Raw genomic sequence first — 21,668 nt, forward strand, 5'->3', positions numbered from 1 at the left:
AATGTTTACAGCCTCAAAAGTCGCGGTTTCAAGTGGAGGGGCTGGGCTACAAGTGCACGGGCTGGGCTTGAAATCCTCTCTCACAAGTGTAAAATCTGGCCCACAGCACCTACAAACCAAAGACATTACATCCTCAAAAAAGAAAGAAAGAAAATTTAAAACCAAACAAACCAAAGACATTACATCCTGGAAAAGACATTAATTGTCGTCGTGATTGGTGTTGAGGGTCCGACTTTCACGTGCCTGTACTAGGATTCCCATTCTACGAACGGAATGCTTTGGACGGTTTATGTAATTTTCATCTTTTTAAGATGGGTCAGTGCATGTGCAAATCACATGACAAGATTTGATTTGTTAAAAAAATTTAAAATAGAATTTTTCTTTCATTATTTTATTCACAGACCAATGAAAGTTGATTCAATCAGATATATATAATTGCATAATTTAATTTTAATTGTAGCTTATATTTGCATATCATATCTGATAGAGTTGGTTCTATCATATATTTGCATATCGAAACAAGAAATAATTCGATATTAAACTATCTAAAATTACTTATTATATTTTAGTTACTTATTAATTATTTTGTATTATGTTAAACGAGAATAAAAGAACGATAATTAAAAGTGGGATAAATAATATTTTTCACTATTTTGAGTTATTATCATGAGATAGCATTAACTTCCCAGCTTTTATCTAATTTCTCTTTCACAACTTCTCAAAATATAACTAAATCAACATTTTATTGAAGAGATTAACATAAATAATATATTGATCATGAGATTATTAATTTGTGAACATTTGTAACGAATTATTTATAATAAAAATGACTATTTATGATGAAAATAGATCCATTTAAATAGTAAAATATAACCATTTTTGTAAAAAATAATTGACTACAAATAAGTAGTTTCTTACAGTATATATAATAATCAGAAAAAATCCAATGGTACTGAATTTATTTCAGAATCTTAAGAAACGCCAAAAATTCTTAACAAAGCTTGATTCTTTGTTCATCGTTTGAATATTTTATATATAAATAATAAGATTGTGGATAGAATGTGTCGGAAATTCACTGACCAAGATGTAAAACATTTTCCTTCTCTTTCACGTGCACTATGCATTATATGCCTTAATAATTGAATAAATATAGATAGAAGTTACTATTAGGAGCATCCATTTTACACACATGATGTGGCATTATCTAGACCACCCATCTCCTCAAATGAGTGTTGGGAACAATCAACTAGAAACAACTATGCAGTGAGTGCAAAGTGTGCACTGCTACAATAACTTCTCTCTACCATTACTCCTAATAATTTGCCTCCCTACAGCCTAGCGTTTTCAGCTAAAACACATGGCCAGACTTCTCTCAGCATACTAATGATCTATAAATTCGTGTCCTTTGGTCTCCATTGATTTCAGAAAAGGATCCTCAGCTAGAGAAAGAGTTCTGCCTAGTGGTCTTTCACTTTCCTGAAGAAGTTGTCATTCCAATAAATAGGTTCTCTTAAGCCCTACATGCATTAACGTATAGCTCTTCAAGCATATACATTCGCAAACAATATACGTTGAAATGAAACCATGTTTTATTCCTTCCTATTCTTAATTACCATTGGGGACGTCAACCATGATTATGGCTCCTGAGAAAAAATCATGTTGCCGATGCGCTTAGCCTTGATCTCTGTCTTGCTTACCACGCTCATTATCCTTTTTCCTCTCATATTATTCAAGTGGAAACCACATGGAAAAACCTTCAAGCAAACTCCAGCGCTCCCACCGGGCCCAACTCCGTGGCCAATAGTTGGAAACCTCCCAGAAATGTGGAGGAATAAGCCAACATTTCGGTGGATACATGGCCTTCTGGAATCACTCAATACGGAAATCGCTTGTATACGTCTAGGTGGTGTTCATGTTATTCCGGTAACTTCACCGGAGCTTGCCCGGGAGTTCTTGAAAAAACACGATATCGTGTTTGCATCAAGACCTCTTTTTTTGTCGAATAAATATGCTACTCGCGGTTTTAAGTCGACAGCTTTGGTGCCGTGGGGAAATCAATGGAAGAAGATGAAAAAGTTGGTGGCTTCTGAGATAATTAACTCAAAAACAACTAGGTGGCTACTCAATAAAAGGACCGAAGAAGCTGATAATCTTGTTCGTTTCATTTATAATCAATGTAAAAGTGCTGCGATGGACGGCCTTCCTGATGATCAGTCAATTAGTGGTTCTGTTGTGGACGTGAGACTTGTTACACGTCATTACTGTGGAAATGTCATTAGGAAGATGATATTCAACAGAAGGTACTTTGGCAAAGGAAAGAAGGATGGAGGACCTGGAGTTGAGGAAGAACAACACATTGAATCACTTTTCACCATACTCGTCCATCTTAATGCATTTGCTTTATCGGATTACTTGCCATGCTTAACAGCACTAGATTTAGATGGTCATGGGAAGATTGTAAGTGAGGCTATGAAGATCGTTACGAGTTATGAAGATCCGGTCGTCGATGAGAGACTCCGGCAATGGAGAGACGGGAAGAAGATGGAGGCCGAGGACTTGCTGGACGCTTTCATCTTGGCAAAGGATTCGAATGGGAAAGCAGCTTTTTCAGTGGAAGAGATCAAAGCTCAAATCACGGCAAGATAAAAATTAAATGTTAATAAGAATACCAAATACCATGCATTTTAATACATAACATTGCAAAATACTCCCGTCTTTCACAAACCCTAGATAGTGTTTTTCTGTCCTATTCTAAATATATCCATACTAATCTTAGTTTTGTAGAAAATATTTAAATCTAAATAAATGAAGTTTTCAATAATTAATATCTATTAATCATTTACTTAATTGTTTTCAATCATGTGCGTGCAGGACCTGATGCTTGCAACAGTGGATAATCCTTCCAACTGCATAGAGTGGACACTAGCAGAAATGCTCAACCAACCGGAGCTCCTCCAAAAAGCTGTTGAAGAAATTGACAGGGTAGTGGGGAAGAAGAGATGGGTTAAAGAATCCGATATTCCACAGCTGAATTATGTCAAGGCTTGTGCAAGGGAAGGTTTCCGGCTTCACCCAATTGCACCATTTAACGTCCCCCATGTCTCAATGCAAGACGCCACTGTGGCTGGCTATTTCATCCCGAAAGGAAGTCATGTCATCTTGAGCCGATATGGTCTCGGCCGCAACCCTCGCGTTTGGAAAGAACACTTGAGGTTCAAACCAGATCGACATCTGAAGAAGAAGGAGGAGGGATCGTCGATGGCCGATTATCAGGAGGTGGAACTTGCAGAGCATGAGCTGCGCTTCATTTCGTTCAGTACGGGAAGGCGAGGTTGCATGGGCATCGCGCTCGGCTCTGCCATGACTGTGATGCTTTTGGCAAGGCTTCTTCAAGGATTTTCTTGGAGTTTGCCGCCAAACCAAGAGGAGATTGACCTCTCTGAGACCATGAATGAACTTTTCATGGCCAAACCCTTGCGTGCACATGCAAACCCACGTCTGGCGGCTTCACTTTATCCCGCTTAGTAATAATAATTATCTGGAAGAGAAGTTCTGTTTATAAGTCAGGGTACTGGAGAACACGTCGTATACGTACCATTGGCATGCCATTGGTATTGAAGTTGTATTTTATACCCCGACTACTAATAGAATAATTCTTCTACTCAGGAGACTAATTCGATGCACTTGAGATTTCAGTTGTATCCGTGCCTACAATATGCTTTTTTATTGGTTAAGTTAAAAAGAATAGTAGTGCTCATACTTTTTAGTTGGTCGGTCCTTAATTTCTACGTTTTAGTTGGAAGCGCTAATCATCAATACTTTTTACTCCTTGCAATGTATGCAGTAATCAATAACAATATGTCTTATCAATATTTCACTTGATGTTTCGTGAGAAGACACCATCGAGAAACATGTTGATTAATATGATCGTTTGATTGAGTACTATTTATGATTTTTTTATATAAGAAATAGACTTTATTTCATTTCTTAAAAGAAATTATATCGGTGAATTAAATTACAAGTCAAACTAACATCTGTTGTAAGTATCTCCGTACACAAAATCATTGTGACGGACATTGTCTAAACTTCTTAAAAATTCTCAAAAAGAGAGTATCATTCTCTGTATTAAAACAGAGGCAAAAACATCCCGCATCAAAACTCCATCATCCATAGGAGGAGAAGTAAACAACACACCAGAGAAGCTCGAAACGGCTACCCCCTTTGGCACCCAATCCGGTCAACCGCAGGATCGGCGTGTGAGGCTTCGCCCGATGGTGTGCATGTCAGACGATAGTCACCAGATAAGCTCGAAACGGCTGCCCCCTTTATTCATCCTAAAACCTAAAAAAAAAAACCAAACGAAACCACCAGATACGAAGGGCTGGTGAGGAGAGGAAGAGGAAGAGGAAGAAGGAGCCGAAGCTCCCCTTCCCCCAGCAGGATTCGGACCAGTGAGTTTCTAGAGTGAGAGGGTCTGGTTTCTAGAGAGAGATGGACAATAGTAAAATTACTATTTATGATTTAGAGAAGTCCATGCATGATTGTTACAAGAAAAACACTAATTCAAAATTAGATATTTGCCATGAAGATGAGTTTCTTTCTTTAGTTATGGTTAAAGCAAAAGTATATTATATACAATCAAAAACCTCAAGGAACCCCCCCAAGTTAATGACTAAGCTGGAAGGTGAGGAATAAAGACACGACAACCATTTTCTTCAAATTGATGGCGGAATCAATGGCTGGAAAATAAAAAATTGCATTCATGACAATAGAAACCCTCTTTTGGATGAAAAATTTATCCCCAAAAGGATGGGATTTCGTCCCGAAAGACATTTAGGGATGAAAAGATTCCGTCCCTAATTCATGACAATAGGTCTGTCGCGAAATCCTCATCACAATAGTTTTAAATTTTAAAACTATTTCTAAAACACGGTCCCTCTCTCTCTAAAACCAGAGCCTCTCTCTCTAGAAACCTTCTCTCGTCCGAACCCAGCTAGGGGAAGGGGAGGTTTGGCTCCTTCTTCCTCTTCCTCTCCTCCCTCTCAACCGCTGGCCCTGCGTCTCCGGTGGTTTTTTTTTTTTTTTCCATTTTTTTCCCAGCCGAGTAAGTGAGGCAATGAAGATCGTTACGAGTTATGAAGATCCAGTCGTCAATGAGAGACTATGGCAATGGAGAGACGGGGAGAAGACCAAGGCCGAGGACTTGCTCGACCCTTTCATTTTGGCAAAGGATTCGAATGGGAAAGCAACTTTTTCAGTGGAGGAGATCAAAGCTCAAATCACGGCAAGATAAAAATTAAATATTAATAAGAATACCTAATCCCATGCATGCATTTTAATATGTAACATTGCAAAATACTTCACGTCTTGCACAAACCCTAGATAGTGTTTTCTCTCCTATTCAAATATCCATACTAATATTAGTTTTGTATAAAATATTTAAATTTAAATAAATGAAGTTTTCAATCATTAATATCTATTAATCATTTACTTGAATTGTTTTCAATCATGTGCGTGCAAGAACTGATGCTTGCAACAGTGGATAATCCTTCCAACTGCATAGAGTGGACACTAGCAGAAATGCTCAAAGAACTGGAGCTCCTCCAAAAAGCTGTAGAAGAAATTGACAGGGTAGTGTGAAAGAGGAGATGGATTGAAGAATCCGATATCCACAACTGAATTATGCCAAGGCTTGTGCAAGGGAAGGTTTCCGGCTTCACCCAATTGCACCATTTAACGTCCCCCATGTCTCAATGCAAGACGCGACCGTGGCTGGCTATTTCATCCTGAACAGAAGTCATGTCATCATGAGCTAATATGGTCTTGGCCGCAACCCTCGCGTTTGGAAAGAACCCTTGAGGTTCAAGCCAAATCGACATCTGAAGAAGAAGGAGGATGGATTGTCGATGGCCGATGATTAGGAGGTGGAAGTTGAAGAGCATGAGTAGCGCTTCATTTCGTTCAGTACGAGAAGGCGAGGTTGCATGGGCATCGTGCTCGGCTCTACCATGACAGTGATGCTTTTGGCAAGGCTTTATCAAGGATTTTCATGGAGTTTGCCGCCAAACCAAGAGGAGATTGACCTCTCTGAGACCATGAATGAACTTTTCATCGCCAAACCCTTACGTGCTCATGCAAACCTGTAACGCCCTGGTCGGATGGGTCGGAGAGTTACCTCTTAACACTTAAAATCATATCTCATTGTACAAATGTAAACTCCAATTCTTCATTTACTCATATATCTCATTGCTTTAAACCATCTACTCTAAAATAAATAAGAGAGATTATGAAGAAATCTCAAAAGTCAACTTCCCCAAAGTACTAAGTCAATAGAACAAAACGAAACTATTCCATAAAATTCTCCAATATCAAGTACCCACTGTGTATATACTAGACTTTGTTCACAAAGCCTTACCTATACTTCCTATTCTTTAACCTCCGCTGACGTATCCAAAATATCTGAAAAATATTGTGGAGATAAGGGGTGAGTTATCAACAACTCAGTAAGCAGAGGACATATGCTAGCATGCAAACATGAGCATTTACAAAGTACAGTATGCAGAACAAAATATTTTACAGAGTTATCATGCAGAACAACAAATGTTTTTCAAAAGTAACAGAGCGATGGCTTTAAGACTAGTAAAACCCGTAATACTTTGGCATAACATAAATTGAGTATCATCATCACATCAAAATAGAGCATCACACAGAGCAGAGACCATGTTTCACCCCCATGGTAGGGTTGTGCTAACCCCGGTGGCCAAACCAGGCAGAGACAGAGGTGAAATCTTTCCCTTATTACTCTCGGAGCACCGAGTGTACACACAGGAAAGACCACAATAAAACCACTTTGTTTCTAAAGTGGGTGCACTCAGAGACAGAGAAGTTGGTACCAACCCAAACTGAAAATAATCAGATCATTCTCACATACTGAAAATAAAAGTCAGAGTATCTTTCTAAGTAAATGCACAATTTTTCAGATTATCAATATCGCTCTTTTTCAGATTTCAGAGACTACATGACAAAATTTAGCTCATGTTTACACAATGCATGTTAGAAAGTATTTTCTTTTTTTCATACAGGTTTCATGAGTAATGTAAATAAGCGACCGATGTTAGTTTTTCCCAAGTTCTCATTTTATTACAAAAATATGCAAAGTTTTCAGAAAGTCAACCTCAGTCTCCATAATTCGTGTACGGTCTAGCATAAGAACCCCGCTTACCTGAACTTCTTAGCCTTTCAAAATTTCTCCATAGCAGTATTGAACGAAAAATCAATTGTCACCTATAAAATAGTCACGTACTCCCATAAATATCCGAATTTAACACAATTTTTCAATGCTTACAACTGAGACGCTAAGTAATCTATTTTCCTAAAAAAACTAAAATTCCGCAAAACCCTAAAATATCCCAAATTTAATACCACCAGCATATGATGCAGTAGGAAATCGTAAATTGCTTTAAACAATAGATAGTAGTTCATAAAAAAATAGTTAATAATATTTTTAAAAATCATTGCAAACTACTAATCATATCTAAATTAAAACCATACAAGGTTTATTTCATATAATAGGCTTAAAGTGCATAAAAAAAATAAAAGATCAAAATACTTACAGTTTACTACCCAAAAATCAAATTGAAGAATATTTAGTAATTTAACTCTTAACACAAGTTTAATATGAAAACGTTCCAATATGAAACTATCTAAATGAAGAGGTGCGTTTTGGAAAATGAAAATATCAACATGCATGCACGTTGGGTACGGCCAGAAACAAGAAAAAGAAAAGTGGGACAAACCAAAAGGAACGCCTGGATCAAAACTGAGCAACACAGAAGCATACTCACCAAGGGAAGATGAAGGCGCGATGGGACAATGAGCTGGACAGGGATCGACGATGGTGAGCACGGCGGCCTGGCACCTGAGGGGTGGAGGTCGTGCATGGTGGTGCAACCATGTGCGAAGGATCTGAGCACGGCGTCGGTAGTGGTCAGAAGATCGACTGAGCCTCGAGCCCTCATCTATCAACTGCAAATGGCCGAGCATGGGGACACTTGGAGCAACGGCTGGTGGTACAAGATAGGGCTCATGGTGATTGAGTGGTTGCTCGAGTGTGGCAAGGGCTGCACCGTGCGATGCTTGCGGTGGCTGGGTAGCTAGCGGTGGGTTCGCTTGACACAAGGAGTTGCGGTTTAAGGTGAAACTGGTGGTGCGTTGCTCTGTTTTTGGCATAGCAAAACAGAGGAAGTTGCTGGCCAGTTGGGGCGTGGTGGTTGGGCTGTTTTCATGGTATTTCTAACGTGAGGTAGCGCCCTGTGAGGTGGTTGAGGAGGAGAGTTGTTGTCTAATTTACGGAGTAGGGATAGACGCGTGACAGTGCTGAATCCTTTTTGACGATGATCTTGACTGGATCAGAGGAGGCCGACGAGTGCGTGGGACAGGCTTCCGTTGAGGACACAGTGGCGCTGGGCCTAGGGGGCTGACCCGAGGTGGTTGGATGGCAGAGTTTCTAGGTGCAGAGAAGATAGATAAAAAAGAGAGAGTTTGAGAGGATGGATTGAAACAAAATAAGTGGAGATTGGGTGGAGAAATTTTTGGAAGTGTAGAAACTAAAATAGAAAAACGGTTGAGAAGATAAAAAAGCAAGCGGCAAGTTGGAGCTCACCGCAAACGACGTCGTGGGGGGTAGGGGAGGTTACCCAGCTGCGTGAAAAGAAGAGAGGAAAAAAAAAAAACAAGAGAATCCAATGAATGGCCCTGGGTTTAATGGGCCCCGGTGCTACATCCTCCCCTCCTTGTAAAAATTTCGTCCTCGAAATTTGCTAATATCCCCTAACGAAACCTACACACTTGACGGTCACAACCAATGCACACCTATTTTAATCCTTGATTACTCTTGTCAAACCTTAATAATTTAAACCCTTTATCCAAAAATTTGGTCTAATGCCTTAAATATCTCCTAATCTGCTTGGCATACACTTTCACGCACCTTGTATCAATCTTCATACGTCTCGGGATCCAGATCAAGCCTAAAATATTAACCTCATATGGATGGATATTAAAAATAAACTCTCCCAAGTCCAGGGTCCTTAATCTCGCACTCAATTCATGCAGGAATCCAACTTAGCTTGAGATCCGTAATAAAAATAAAAATAAAAAAAGAAAAAAGAAAAAAAAAAGAAACACCCTTTCTTAAATCCTTGAACTTGAAATCTATAGCCAACATATTTAAAACCTGCGTGATCTCGAGTCGTAACTCATTTTTCAATTATCACTAAGCTTACTTGCAAACTATCGTATTATAAAAAATCATGTTTCCACTGCGCACTTTAATAACTTCGCAAAAATTTTTAAAACCAAAATCCATAAAACCTCGACAAGGTGACATTCTAGAAACTTGAATTTTTAATAACAATTCAAAAAAAAAAAAAATAGAGTTCAAAAAAACATAAGCAATTAGTTGTACAGGCAACCTAATGACAAAAATATCTATAAAATCTAAACCTTTCAACCTTAACAGAATCATTATGTAAGGTCTGCTAAATGAGTCTACCTGATCTAAAACCCCAAGTGTCCTGAAAGTCATTTCTTGAAATCTCGAAAAATTTAAAACTTGGATCTCATCCAAATCTTATCAAAAACATTTCCTATTATCCATAGAATAAGCTTACTGGATCAAAAATCCCAAAATGTCCTTATCGAAACACTAACTGATTTACAAAAATAACAATAAATAAAATGAATAAAAAAAAATCTTTAAGATGGACAAAAATGACATCACAAGGATAAGAAAATAAAATGAATTGATCAAAAATGAAACACAAGTCCAAATCAAAGAAGAACGAGACTTCATGAAGGACCTCTTTTAACCTTTTAAAGGGAATAGACCATAACTTAATAATAAATTAAGTCATGCATTCCGGACCATTTTCCAAAAATTTCAGGGAAGGATCTACTTGAGACGTGTAACAAAGTAAGTGCGTAAGGAGTTTTGAGTACTTGAGAAAAATTAACTTGGAAATAGTCAGAGCGAAACCCAAGGGTAGCGGTGATTAAAGCATCCGCAATGAAGAGAGTTGACATGTATCTCCTTAACTCCTATATGTGTCAATACATATACAAGCGAGCATCTTTACGATGGAGAAATTCCCAATTACAACTTAATGCACGTTGAACCCAACTAGAAGAAAGTTAGTACATCCCATTTATAATTAAATGAGCTCAAAAGTTCTATCACTATCCGAACCAATAAACAACACATCTATAGATTCAACTCGACAACATATACTCAGGAACTCATCATCTCAATTCCAACTCGCATTTAAGCTCGTGGCAACCAACATCAATCTCAACGATCACTAAAGTCTAGTCATAAAAAAAAACCAACTTGAATAAAGGTTAATCTCCCTAATTCAATAATCCACATAGCTTGGCAATATCCAACAACCTATCAAAACAATTACATCATTTCCAATGATTTGAGGGAACTATGTCCTCAACTCAAATTATCTCTTGCAATCCGCAAATGTCTACACCTCAAATTATTTCTTAAGCCCACAAAGATCCAAAATCACAAATACTATAGTCTTTAGAACTTCAAACCTATCTTTCGGTCAAACTTAGGTCAACTTCAAAATCTAAACCTTAACTCATATCCAAGTCATGTCCTACAGTGTACGGAATAAACCTATCGAATCTAAAACCTCAAATTCCCAAAAGCTCGATCCAAATAGTCTACAAAATCTCTAAATCTCAGATTTCGTAAGCCAACTTCCATGAGTATGCAAATGCGGAAGCCTTAAATAGCACAAAAATCATATCTTGGACCTACATAAATCTAAAACCTTAAATTTCATCAAACTTTGTATTATAGTATGCAGAATCTCTAACCTGGCTCTGATACCAACTGTAACGTCCCGGTCCTGGATGGGTCGGAGAGTTACCTCTTAACACTTAAAATCATATCTCATTGTACAGATGTAAACTCCAATTCTTCATTTACTCATATATCGCATTGCTTTAAACCATCTACTTTAAAATAAATAAGAGAGATTACGAAGAAATCTCAAAAGTCAACTTCCCCAAAGTACTAAGTCAATAGAACAAAACGAAACTATTCCATAAAATTCTCCAATATCAAGTACCCACTGTGTATATAATAGACTATGTTCACAAAGCCTTACCCATACTTCCTATTCCTGAACCTCCGCTGCCATATCCAAAATATCTGAAAAATATTGTGGAGATAAGGGGTGAGTTATCAACAACTCAGTAAGCAGAGGACATATGCTAGCATGCAAACATGAGCATTTACAAAGTACAGTATGTAGAACAAAATATTTTACAGAGTTATCATGCAGAACAACACATGTTTTCTAAAAGTAACAGAGCGATGGCTTTAAGACGAGTAAAACCCGTAATACTTTGGCATAACATAAACTGAGTATCATCATCACATCAAAACAAAGCATCACACAGAGCAGAGACCATGTTTCACTCCCATGGTAGGGTTGTGCTAACCCCGGTGGCCAAACCAGGCAGAGACAAAGGTGAAATCTTTCCCTTATTACTCTCGGAGCACCGAGTGTGCACACAGGAAAGACCACAATAAAACCACTATGTTTCCAAAGTGGGTAAACTCAGAGACAGAGAAGTTGGTACCAACCCAAACAGAGCAGAGCATAACAGAGCAGAGCAGAGCAAAGCAGAGACAGAGCAGAGACAGAGTCAGATACAAAATCAGTACATCATGCCAAAGGTTTTCAGATGCCATATCAAAATAAAACAGAGTACCAAAACAAAATCAGATCATTCTCACATACTGAAAATAAAAGTCAGAGTATCTTTCTAAGTAAATGCACAATTTTTCAGATAATCAATATCACTCTTTTTCAGATTTCAGAGACTACATGACAAAATTTAACTCATGTTTATACAATGCATGTTAGAAAGTATTTTCCTTTTTTCATACAGGTTTCATGAGTAATGTAAATAAGCGATCGAGGTTAGTTTTTCCCAAGTTCTCATTTTATTACAAAAATATACAAAGTTTTCAGAAAGTCAACCTCAGTCTCCATAATTCGTGTACGGTCTAGCATAGGAACCCCGCTTACCTAAACTTCTTAGCTTTTCAAAATTTCTCCACAGCAATATTGAACGAAAAATCAATTGTCACCTATGAAATAGTCACGTACTCCCATAAATATCCGAATTTATCTCAATTTTTCAATGCTTACAACTGAGACGCTATGTAATCTATTTTCCTAAAAAAAACTAAAATTCCGCAAAACCCTAAAATATCCCAAATTTAATACCACCAGCATATGATGTAGTAGGAAATAGTAAATTGCTTTAAACAATAGATAGTAGTTCATAAAAAAATAGTTAATAACATTTTTAAAATCATTGCAAACTACTAATCATATCTAAATTAAAACCATACAAGGTTTATTTCATATAATAGGCTTAAAGTGCTTAAAAAAATAAAAGATTAAAATACTTACAGTTTACTACCTAAAAATCAAATTGTAAGAAAATTTAGTAATTTAACTCTTAACACAAGTTTAATATGAAAACGTTCCAATATGAAACTATCTAAATGAGGAGGGGCATTTTGGAAAATGAAAATATCAACATGCATGCACGTTGGGTACGACTAGAAACAAGAAAAAGAAAAGTGGGACAAACCAAAAGGAACGCCTGGATCAAAACTGAGCAACACAGAAGCATACTCACCGAGGGAAGATGAAGGAGCGATGGGACAGTGAGTTGGACAGGGATCGACGGTGGTGAGCACGGCGGCCTGGCACCTGAGGGGTGGAGGTCGTGCATGGTGGTGCAACCATGGACGAAGGATCTGAGCACGGCGTCGGTAGTGGTCAGAAGATCGACTGAGCCTCGAGCCCTCATCTATCAACTGCAAATGGCCGAGCATGGGGACACTTGGAGCAACGGCTGGTGGTACAAGATAAGGCTCATGGTGATTGAGTGGTTGCTCGAGTGTGGCAAGGGCTGCACCGTGCGATGCTTGCGGTGGCTGGGTAGCTAGCGGTGGGTTCGCTTGACACAAGGAGTTGCGGTTTAAGGTGAAGCTCGTGGTGGGTTCCTCTGTTTTTGGCATAGCAAAACAAAGGAATTTGCTGGCCAGTTGGGGCGTGGTGGTTGGCCTGTTTTCATGGTATTTCTAACGTGAGGCAGCGCCCTGCGAGGTGGTTGAGGAGGAGAGTTGTTGTCTAATTTGTGGAGGAGGGATAGACGCGTGACAGTGCTGAATCCTTTTTGACGATGATCTTAACTGGATCAGAGGAGGCCGATGTGTGCGTGGGACAGGCTTCCGTTGAGGACATAGTGGCACTGGGCTGAGGGGGCTGACCCGAGGTGGTTGGATGGTAGAGTTTCCAGGTGCGGAGTAGATAGATAAAAAGAGAGAGTTTGAGAGGATGGACTGAAACAAAATAAGTGGAGATTGGGTGGAGAAATTTTCGGAAGTGTAGAAACTGAAATAGAAAAACGGTTGAGAAGATAAAAAACCAATGAATGGCCCTGGGTTTAATGGGCCCGGGTGTTACATCCTCCCCTCCTTGTAAAAATTTCGTCCTCGAAATATGCTAATATCCCCAAGCGAAACCTACACACTTGACGGTGACAACCAATGCACACCTATTTTAATCCTTGATTACTCTTGTCAAACCTTAATAATTTAAACCCTTTATCCAAAAATTTGGCCTAATGCCTTAAATATCTCCTAATCCGCTTGGCATACACTTTCATGCACCTTGTATCAATCTTCATACGTCTCGGGATCCAGATCAAGCCTAAAATATTAACCTCATATGGATGGATATTACAAATAGAATTCTTCTACTCAGAAGACTAATTCGATGCACTTGAGATTTCAGTTGGAAAGTTATATCCGTGCCTACAATATGCTTTTTTATTGATTAAGTTAGTAGTGCTCATTGTTGTGGAATAATATCACATTGTCTATGGACAAGGTTTTAGACATGTTTATAATAAATGAATGATCATATCTTTTTGAACCAGTTTTATAAGATGAGATCTGCTCATGAATTTTTTCGCTCATACTTTTTAGTCTGTCCTTAATTTCTACGTTTTAGTTGGAAGCGCTAATCGTCAATAATTTCCTGTACGTACGTACGTCCTTGGAATGTATGCAGTAAACAACAAAAATATGTACCTTATCAATATTATTTAGTTTATAAACAGAGAATGACATGCAATTATGTTAAGAAATATTTCGCTCGTTTCGTAAGAAGACACGATCGAGAAACATGTTGATCAATATAATCATTTGATTGAGTACTATTTATGATTTAGAAAAGTCCTTGCATGATTGTTACAAGAAAAACACTAATTCGAAATCAGATATTTGCGATGAAGGTGAGTTCATTTTTTCAGTTATGGTTAAAGCGAAAGTATATATACAATCACAAACATCAAAGAACCCCAAGTTAATGACTAAGCTGGAAGGTGAGGAATACGATAACCATATTCTTACAATTGATGACGGAATCAATGACTGGAAAATAAAAAATTGCATTCACTACAATAGAAACCCACTTTCAAAGGGTGGGATTTTCGTCCCAGAAGACATTAGGGATGAAAATGTTTTGTCCCTATTTCATTACAATAGGTATATCACGAAAGACAATCTGAGACGTGAAAAAAATTTTGTCATGGAAAATATCTTTTGAGATGAAATTTCCTCGACAACGGGAAACATTTTTGGGAAGAAGTCATTTCGTCCCTAACAAGCATTCGTAGAATCTTGTTGAAACTATTACGATATGGCACTAGTATTCGAACACTTTAGTCACAGTCGAAGGGGATATGAGGTCGTTCGAATATTGAAGACATGATTGTTCAAATAAGATTGACGTTCGTTTGAATGTCAAGACTTCTGTAATAAGAAGTAAAATTAGATTCACGGTATAACAGATAAAAAAAAGTGAATGAAATTAAGATAATGAAATAATGCATTTCCTGGTATACTGGCTCCTCAGTATGGAGAAGAAAGTTGTCTTCGATATAATTTTACTTATTCTTAAATGCTGTTTCTATTTTAACCTATGTAATTTAAAAAATTGATCTAAACATTCTTATGCCAAAATTATCACATCATCACTTCTCAAACTTTAGATAATGTTCGCTTATTATTACTGCATTTGTCCAAGCTTGAGAGATTGTGTAGTGAAGTAACGAAGAAAGCCACACATTTCTTTTGGATAATTATTCGTTCGAACATCTACAAGACAAGAAGCCGATATATACTTATTATTAGCCGTCTTGTAAATTAATTACTAGATATTCACTTTTTTTTGGTGACATGTTGTATGTATTAATATATATTTTTATCTACTTAATGGTTTTACACAATGGGCATCATGTAAAGATGTTTACATATGATCAATTTTCGTATTTAATCATGAAACTAAAACAATGTAAGTAAGAAATGGGCACTATGAGTTTGACCATTGTGTAAATATGGCCCAATACTTCACGCCCAAACTATATACAATTCTTTTGCGAAAATGTCCATTCAAACTACCATTATACGTTTGAATAGAAATTTATGTTAGTTCAAATGTTGTACCATCAATTCGAACAATAAATTTATTTGGGGACGATACATTATGGTCGCAAATTCTTCCGTCTGAAAGTCAAGTATCTCGTTCAAATGATAATCGGACTGCTTGGATTTTCTGGGACAAATGTAGAATTTCATCCCTAAAAGTCACATTTTGGGATGAAAAGAATTTCATCTCAAATTTTTTTCATCCTAAAAGATCAATTTTTTTTTTTTTTTTATTTATTTATAGTGATACGGATGGAGACTCTACAAAAAGAAAACGTAGCTCTGAGATGTAAAGACTTGGGTACTGGAGGAGATGCAGCTTCGAACCAACAACATTACGGAAAAAAAATGAGCCACGAGGAGGAAAAAAGAAAGATACACTACAACCTAAGTGACCTGATGGAAAAATATGAGGAAATGACCAGGATGGTATCTTCATCCATTGATAACCTACTTAGTAGCACATATCTACCATATTACCTGACAATCATGGTAGTCTTGCTCCCACAAAAATTCAAGGTCTCGTAGATTGAACTGTATAACGGGTCTAAAGATCTTGTAGAACATCTGGAAATGTTTAAGGCACCCATGATGCTCCTTGGGTTTTCTGGAGAAATTGCATGTTGGACCTTCCCCTTGACCCTTAAAGGAATAGCTAGAGGGTGGTTTCGAAATTTGCAGCCAGGCTCAATTGGCAACTTTAAAGAACGGGGAAGACAATTTTTGACTCAACTCATGGCTAGCAAACGAAGGAGGTGGTTGGCCGCTTACCTCCTAACTGTGAAGCAGCAAGAAGAAGAAAGTTTGAAATCGTATCTCAGAAGATTCAACAAAGCACGTATGACTGCGGATGACCAAGACGAGAAGATAACATTCTTGACAATTCTAGGAGGAGTTTGGCCTAGGAGCCCTTTTATGACCGAATTAGAGAGGGGAATACATGTTGTGATGCCTGAAAGGATATTTAGATTGAAAGAATATCTTATTAATTTTGGATTTTTCATGTAGTCTATTTACCTTCCCTCTCCATTTTCTCTATTTTCTTCTCTCTTATTTCTTCATATTTTATTTCCACCTTGGATTAAGGTTACGGCATGTGTAGGGCTAGGACTTAATTGCCCTCAACCTTATCTCTCCTTGTCAATTTCATACCCTCTCTCTCTCTCTCTCTGTCTCTCAGAATCTCTTTTTCCCCCTTTGTCTCCATCTAGGGCTTCAGCCACAAGCACCACCGTAAAGCTGAGCCACAAGCACACACCCAACCTCTCTCTCTCTGTCTCTCTGTCTCTCTGTCTCTGTCTCTCTCTCCCCACCATGAGACCTAGCAAGTGCCGCCAAGGACCTATCCATGTCGAGAGCCACCCCTCCTTAAAAGAATAGTTGATGTCTCCTGCATTGAGAGAAGAGCTTCCTCCACGTCCAATCTAGCAGTTGCAGCCCACGTCCAAGCTCCACCTCCCTTAGCTAGTCGCAACACTGGCAACCAAGCCAGAACCACCGCTAGCTTTCCCAAGCAAACCTCTCTTGACTTCTCTAGCTCTCAATATCTTCTTTGCCTCCCTTCTCTCCATCTAGGGTTTTAGCTGCAAGCACAACTATGAAGCTTAACCACCATTAGCACCACACACCTAACCTCCCTCTCTCCATCGTGAGACCCAACAATTGCCCCCAGGGACCTGTCCAAACCTACTGCCACCCTCCATAAAAACATAGTTGATGTCTCTGACACTGAGGGCTACCTGCACATCCAGTCCAACAGTCGCAACCCACATCCAAGCTCCACATCCCTTAGTCAGTCGCACCATTGACAACCAAGCCAGAAACGCCACTGCCTCTCCCAAGCAAACCTCTCTTGACTACTCTACGTCTCAATCTCTTTTTCCCCTCCTTATGTCCATCTACGGTTTCAGTTGCAAGCACCATCATGAAGCTCAACCACTAGCCACCGTGAGCAGCAAACAACTAACCTCTATTTCTCCACTGTGAGACCCAACAGTTCGCGCCATGGACCTATATAAACCAAGAGCCATCCCTCAATAAAAACATAGTCAAAGTTTGCTACATTGAGGGCTTCGTCCACATCCAACCCAGCAGTCGCAACACACATCCAAGCTCCACCTCTCTCAACCAGTCGCACCACCGGCAACCAAGCTAGAATCGCCACTGACTCTCCCAACCAAACCAACCATTCACAGCGTCACTCCCATAACCTAAAGCCATTATGTTTCCCCAACTGTAAGCCATCACCAAAAGCTGTCACCCTTCACTGTCAGCCACATCACTATCATGCACATTCACTGCCAAAGGACACCGGATGCCACTGCAATCTCTAGAAACAACTATAACACAAAAGTAGAGCAACATCGGATCATCCACTGCATAGGCCTTACTGCCAATCACCAACCGACATTCATGGGATTGCCTTGCACCACCCTTGAATTGCTCCACCCTAGGAACCACCATGAAGAGCTCTTGCGCCAACCATCGCTGCCAATCTAGCGAAGAACCCATGTGAATTCTTTTTGGATGCTACTCTCTTAGTTTGTTGTTCATGTGATATCCCTTAACACCATAGATCTACTATCATTGTGCCCAGCTAGCTTGTTCTGTTCATGTCACCATTGACCACTGCAGAAACAACCACACCAGTACACCACCCCACACCAGCCACTCAATTTTGGTATGACTTTTATCTCTCCTTATCTTTCCTATGGACTGATCTTTCAAGGGTGGTAGGCGATCAAAAATTAAGTTTGTGAAGCCTTGGGTTTGTGTTTTGTCCATTCTATGTGGAGTTTAACTAGACTATAGGTTGAGTATGTGTTTGTATGTATTGTCAAGAGGCCTATGGATTAAGTAAAGTGTTTGTGAAGGTTGGTTAGACATATTTGTATTATTTGTTATCTTGGCGTATAGTCATATTATTTATCAAGCCAAGGGGCTGTTTAGTGAGCTGGAAATGGTTCTGTTTTACTATTCGGCTGGGTTAAATAAGAATAAGATAATATGATGACTTTGCTACAGTTCAAATAAAGTTTGTAGAACCATTACGAGTTACTGTAGCTAAACATGGGTGATGGGTTTCTGGTAAGAGAAAATAACATAAACAATGAGGTGGCTTTGGGCTCATTTGGATACTTAGAATATCTCAGTATATCTTTGAATAATTATGAAATGGATTGAATTAATATGTTTGGTTAGGTTTTGGAAAAGAAGAGAGAGAAAATTGAATAAAAATATTGTAAAGTTAAAAAATTGTTTGAATATAATTTTTGTTTTTAATTTTGAAAAATAGTATTGTTTTGTTTTGTTTGAGAGTTTGGAAAAGTTGTAATTGTAACACCCCGTATTTTAATATATTTTTATTGAAGGGCTATTGTTATTAATTCAAAATTTATTCTCTTGTTTTAAAATTATCGGATATTTTTAGATGGTTTATTTTATGATCTTTAAATTGTGGAAATTAAATTTGATATGTTTTCTTAATATTTATTATTGTGATGCATTTAAATTGTTCTTTATTTCAAATTAATTGATTGTTGGATTTAATTATTTTATCTTCATTTTATCATTACGTTTAAATTATTTTATTTAACTTACTGTTTTGAAATTATTTTTCGTTGGATCATTTTGTGACCCAAGATGTGAGGTTTGGACCTCATTTCTTTCCCTCACTTTTCTTTTTCTCTTTTTCTTTTCCCTTTCTTTTCTTTCTTCCCATTTTCTTTTTCTTTCCCCTGCTTTTTCCCCCCAGAGCGCGACAGCCTCTCTCCCCTTCCCCGTGCATCCGCGTCGCCTCTCCCAGCCCACCGCTGCCTCACCGCCGTGGCCCTCACCGCCCACCACCACAGCTTCCCCTCTCGCCGGTCATCATCCCCCACCAAGCTCAGCCCCTATCTCGCCGGCGTTCTCCTCCATGTACGGCTTGAAGTCGTGGCGCTCTTTTCACTCCAGCGCCGCCGTCGTGCCACCACCGGCCACCATTTCTTCACCACTTCATCCTCGACCTCATAGCAACCCAATGCACCCAACCCCAGCTCTGATCCGTCACCGGTGAAGCACAACCAACCCCATTTTCGATTTGGTTATTTTTGTTCTTCAACCACCCTTTGCGCCGCCACACACGGCCAACCACCACCACCGCTAACTTCACAGACATCCCTAAGCCCTACCCTATTACTTTCGGAACTTAGTTTGTCCCCATTCAAAAGTAGATTTTTGAGACCCACGGCCACAGTGTATTTTACACTGTTATGTTGCTGTGTCGCCATCTTTTGCACCTCCGTGATCCTTCAGAAATCATTATATAGCACTGTAAGTATTTTTTCAAAGAACTATCGTGATTTAAATATATTTTTGCACTAACACATATTATTGTGATCTGGTTGGACATGCCAGACTGAGTCCGAGGAGTTCGGGGGTCAGATGATTTGTGGACGGAGTTGTTTGTGTATTTGGTTGCGTTGTGAGTTGTTGGTGGTTGGTTATGGTGTTGTTAATGTACATGGCATATTTGCACGCACGATCATGTTTGTAAAAGAAATTGGGTTTTCGTGTACATGCATTCATGTTCGTGTGTTTCATGAAAACTGGATTTTCGTGTGTTAAAGGATTTTGGGTGCGTGTGTATCACGACCCCAAGCTGAGATGGGGTATTATCTCGGTGGAGCTCCTCTGGTCACTCGGGAGTGTAATATACTAAGTGACGTCCCCTGGGTTGTCACTGGGCGACAACAGGATCGGACGAGATGGTCTCGTGCCTACTCCATGGCCCCTCTGATGGCGGGGGCTAGAGGATGCTTGGCCACGAACGCGCTAGGCGCTGAACTGGGCATCGCTCGTTGCATAGTGGGTGCTTGGCCACGAACGCGCTGGGCGCGGAACTGGGCATCGCTACGAAGGCAGAACGTGCGGATGATCCCTAGGGGAGATCATGGTGCATATGGTTAATGGATTGATGAGCTATTTTCTGAGAAAATAGCGTGTGTTGAATAAAACGATTTTATGTGATTCATTTTCTGGAAAAATGAGGTTTTATTGATTTGGGTCATTTTCTGGGAAAATGACGGGTTATTATTTTTGGGCCAAAATGAGATTTTGGCGTGTGTTGGAAAATATCCATTTTTGGAGAAAATGATATTTTGGATTTGATGCATATTTCATCATATGCATGCATGTTGGTTGCATCAATATGTTTTTATCTCGTGGTTGTTTGGTTTATACTTACCTGTAGTACCATTTTATGGTATCGCAGATTTTGATGTAGATGTGGATGACGAGCCTGAAGCTTGGCTCCGTTGGCGGAGTAATCTGGGATTACTCCTGTTTATCGAGATTTGCTTTATCAATTATTTATGTATTTGTTTTGTAATATATTTTGGGATGACTGTATAACTTTTTAAGAATAATTGGTTTTGAATATTTGTATTTAAAATTCTGGTACTTAGTTGACTTAATTATCTGCTGCGTTGTTTTTTGTACACTGTTACATGCACACACACTTGACACTATCGTTGGGATGCGTGACCGTGTTGTCATCATCCTGGCGTCTCGATTCCCTTGCTTCCTTACATAGGGGTCGGGGGCGCCACAGTAATGATTAGGTAAAAAAGTTAAAGATTTGAAATTGAAAATTATTTTATATTTGAGTGATATTTTTGAAGGAAATATTGGAAAATACTTGAAAACATTTGTCTTGTGAAATGAATCCCAAGTTACTGTACACTAATAAGTTTGTTCAAAGTTAGATTATTATGCTTAATTGAACACAGAGGTTTTATGTTTGATTAGCTAAACCTTAGATAATAATGGCATATGATTAAGCTAATGACAGTACTCTAACTGATAAATTTACATTTCTTATGCATATTAGCACTTATTCATACACAGGCATTTCATTGGCCAAATAATTTGCCACGAAAGTATCCTTATCATAAGCAATTTAGCATTAGCCATTAGAGGAGATAAACTTGAGAAGAAAAAATGGACCCATACATGGAGGTTTAGAAATCCCCAATCTTAACTACTAAGCCCATTGGTCTTTGGAGTATTATCATGTGATTTGATATGTACTTGA

The 21,668-nt window shown here is 38.7% G+C and overlaps 1 protein-coding gene across 1 annotated transcript; it reads left to right on the forward strand.

Moving 5' to 3' along the window:
• Positions 1-1,665: 1,665 nt before the first annotated feature.
• On the forward strand, positions 1,666-13,956 carry LOC121256712 (tryptophan N-monooxygenase CYP79A68-like). The gene is made up of 4 exons (XM_041157625.1): positions 1,666-2,637; positions 2,872-3,524; positions 10,975-10,976; positions 13,851-13,956. Coding segments are annotated over exons 1-3 (1,626 nt in total). The 3' UTR covers position 10,976; positions 13,851-13,956.
• The last annotated feature ends 7,712 nt before the right edge of the window (positions 13,957-21,668 follow it).

Source organism: Juglans microcarpa x Juglans regia, chromosome 1D (assembly GCF_004785595.1).
Source record: "Juglans microcarpa x Juglans regia isolate MS1-56 chromosome 1D, Jm3101_v1.0, whole genome shotgun sequence".
In the NCBI taxonomy this organism is placed as follows: domain Eukaryota; kingdom Viridiplantae; phylum Streptophyta; class Magnoliopsida; order Fagales; family Juglandaceae; genus Juglans; species Juglans microcarpa x Juglans regia.

What these genes read in the sequence shown, in the direction of transcription:
- LOC121256712 (XM_041157625.1), top strand. Translation starts at nt 1,666, where the DNA reads ATGCGCTTAGCCTTGATCTCTGTCTTGCTTACCACGCTCATTATCCTT. An exon ending in AGATCAAAGCTCAAATCACG is followed by an intron (nt 2,638 to 2,871) that starts GCAAGATAAAAA and finishes ATGTGCGTGCAG; the next exon opens with GACCTGATGCTTGCAACAGT.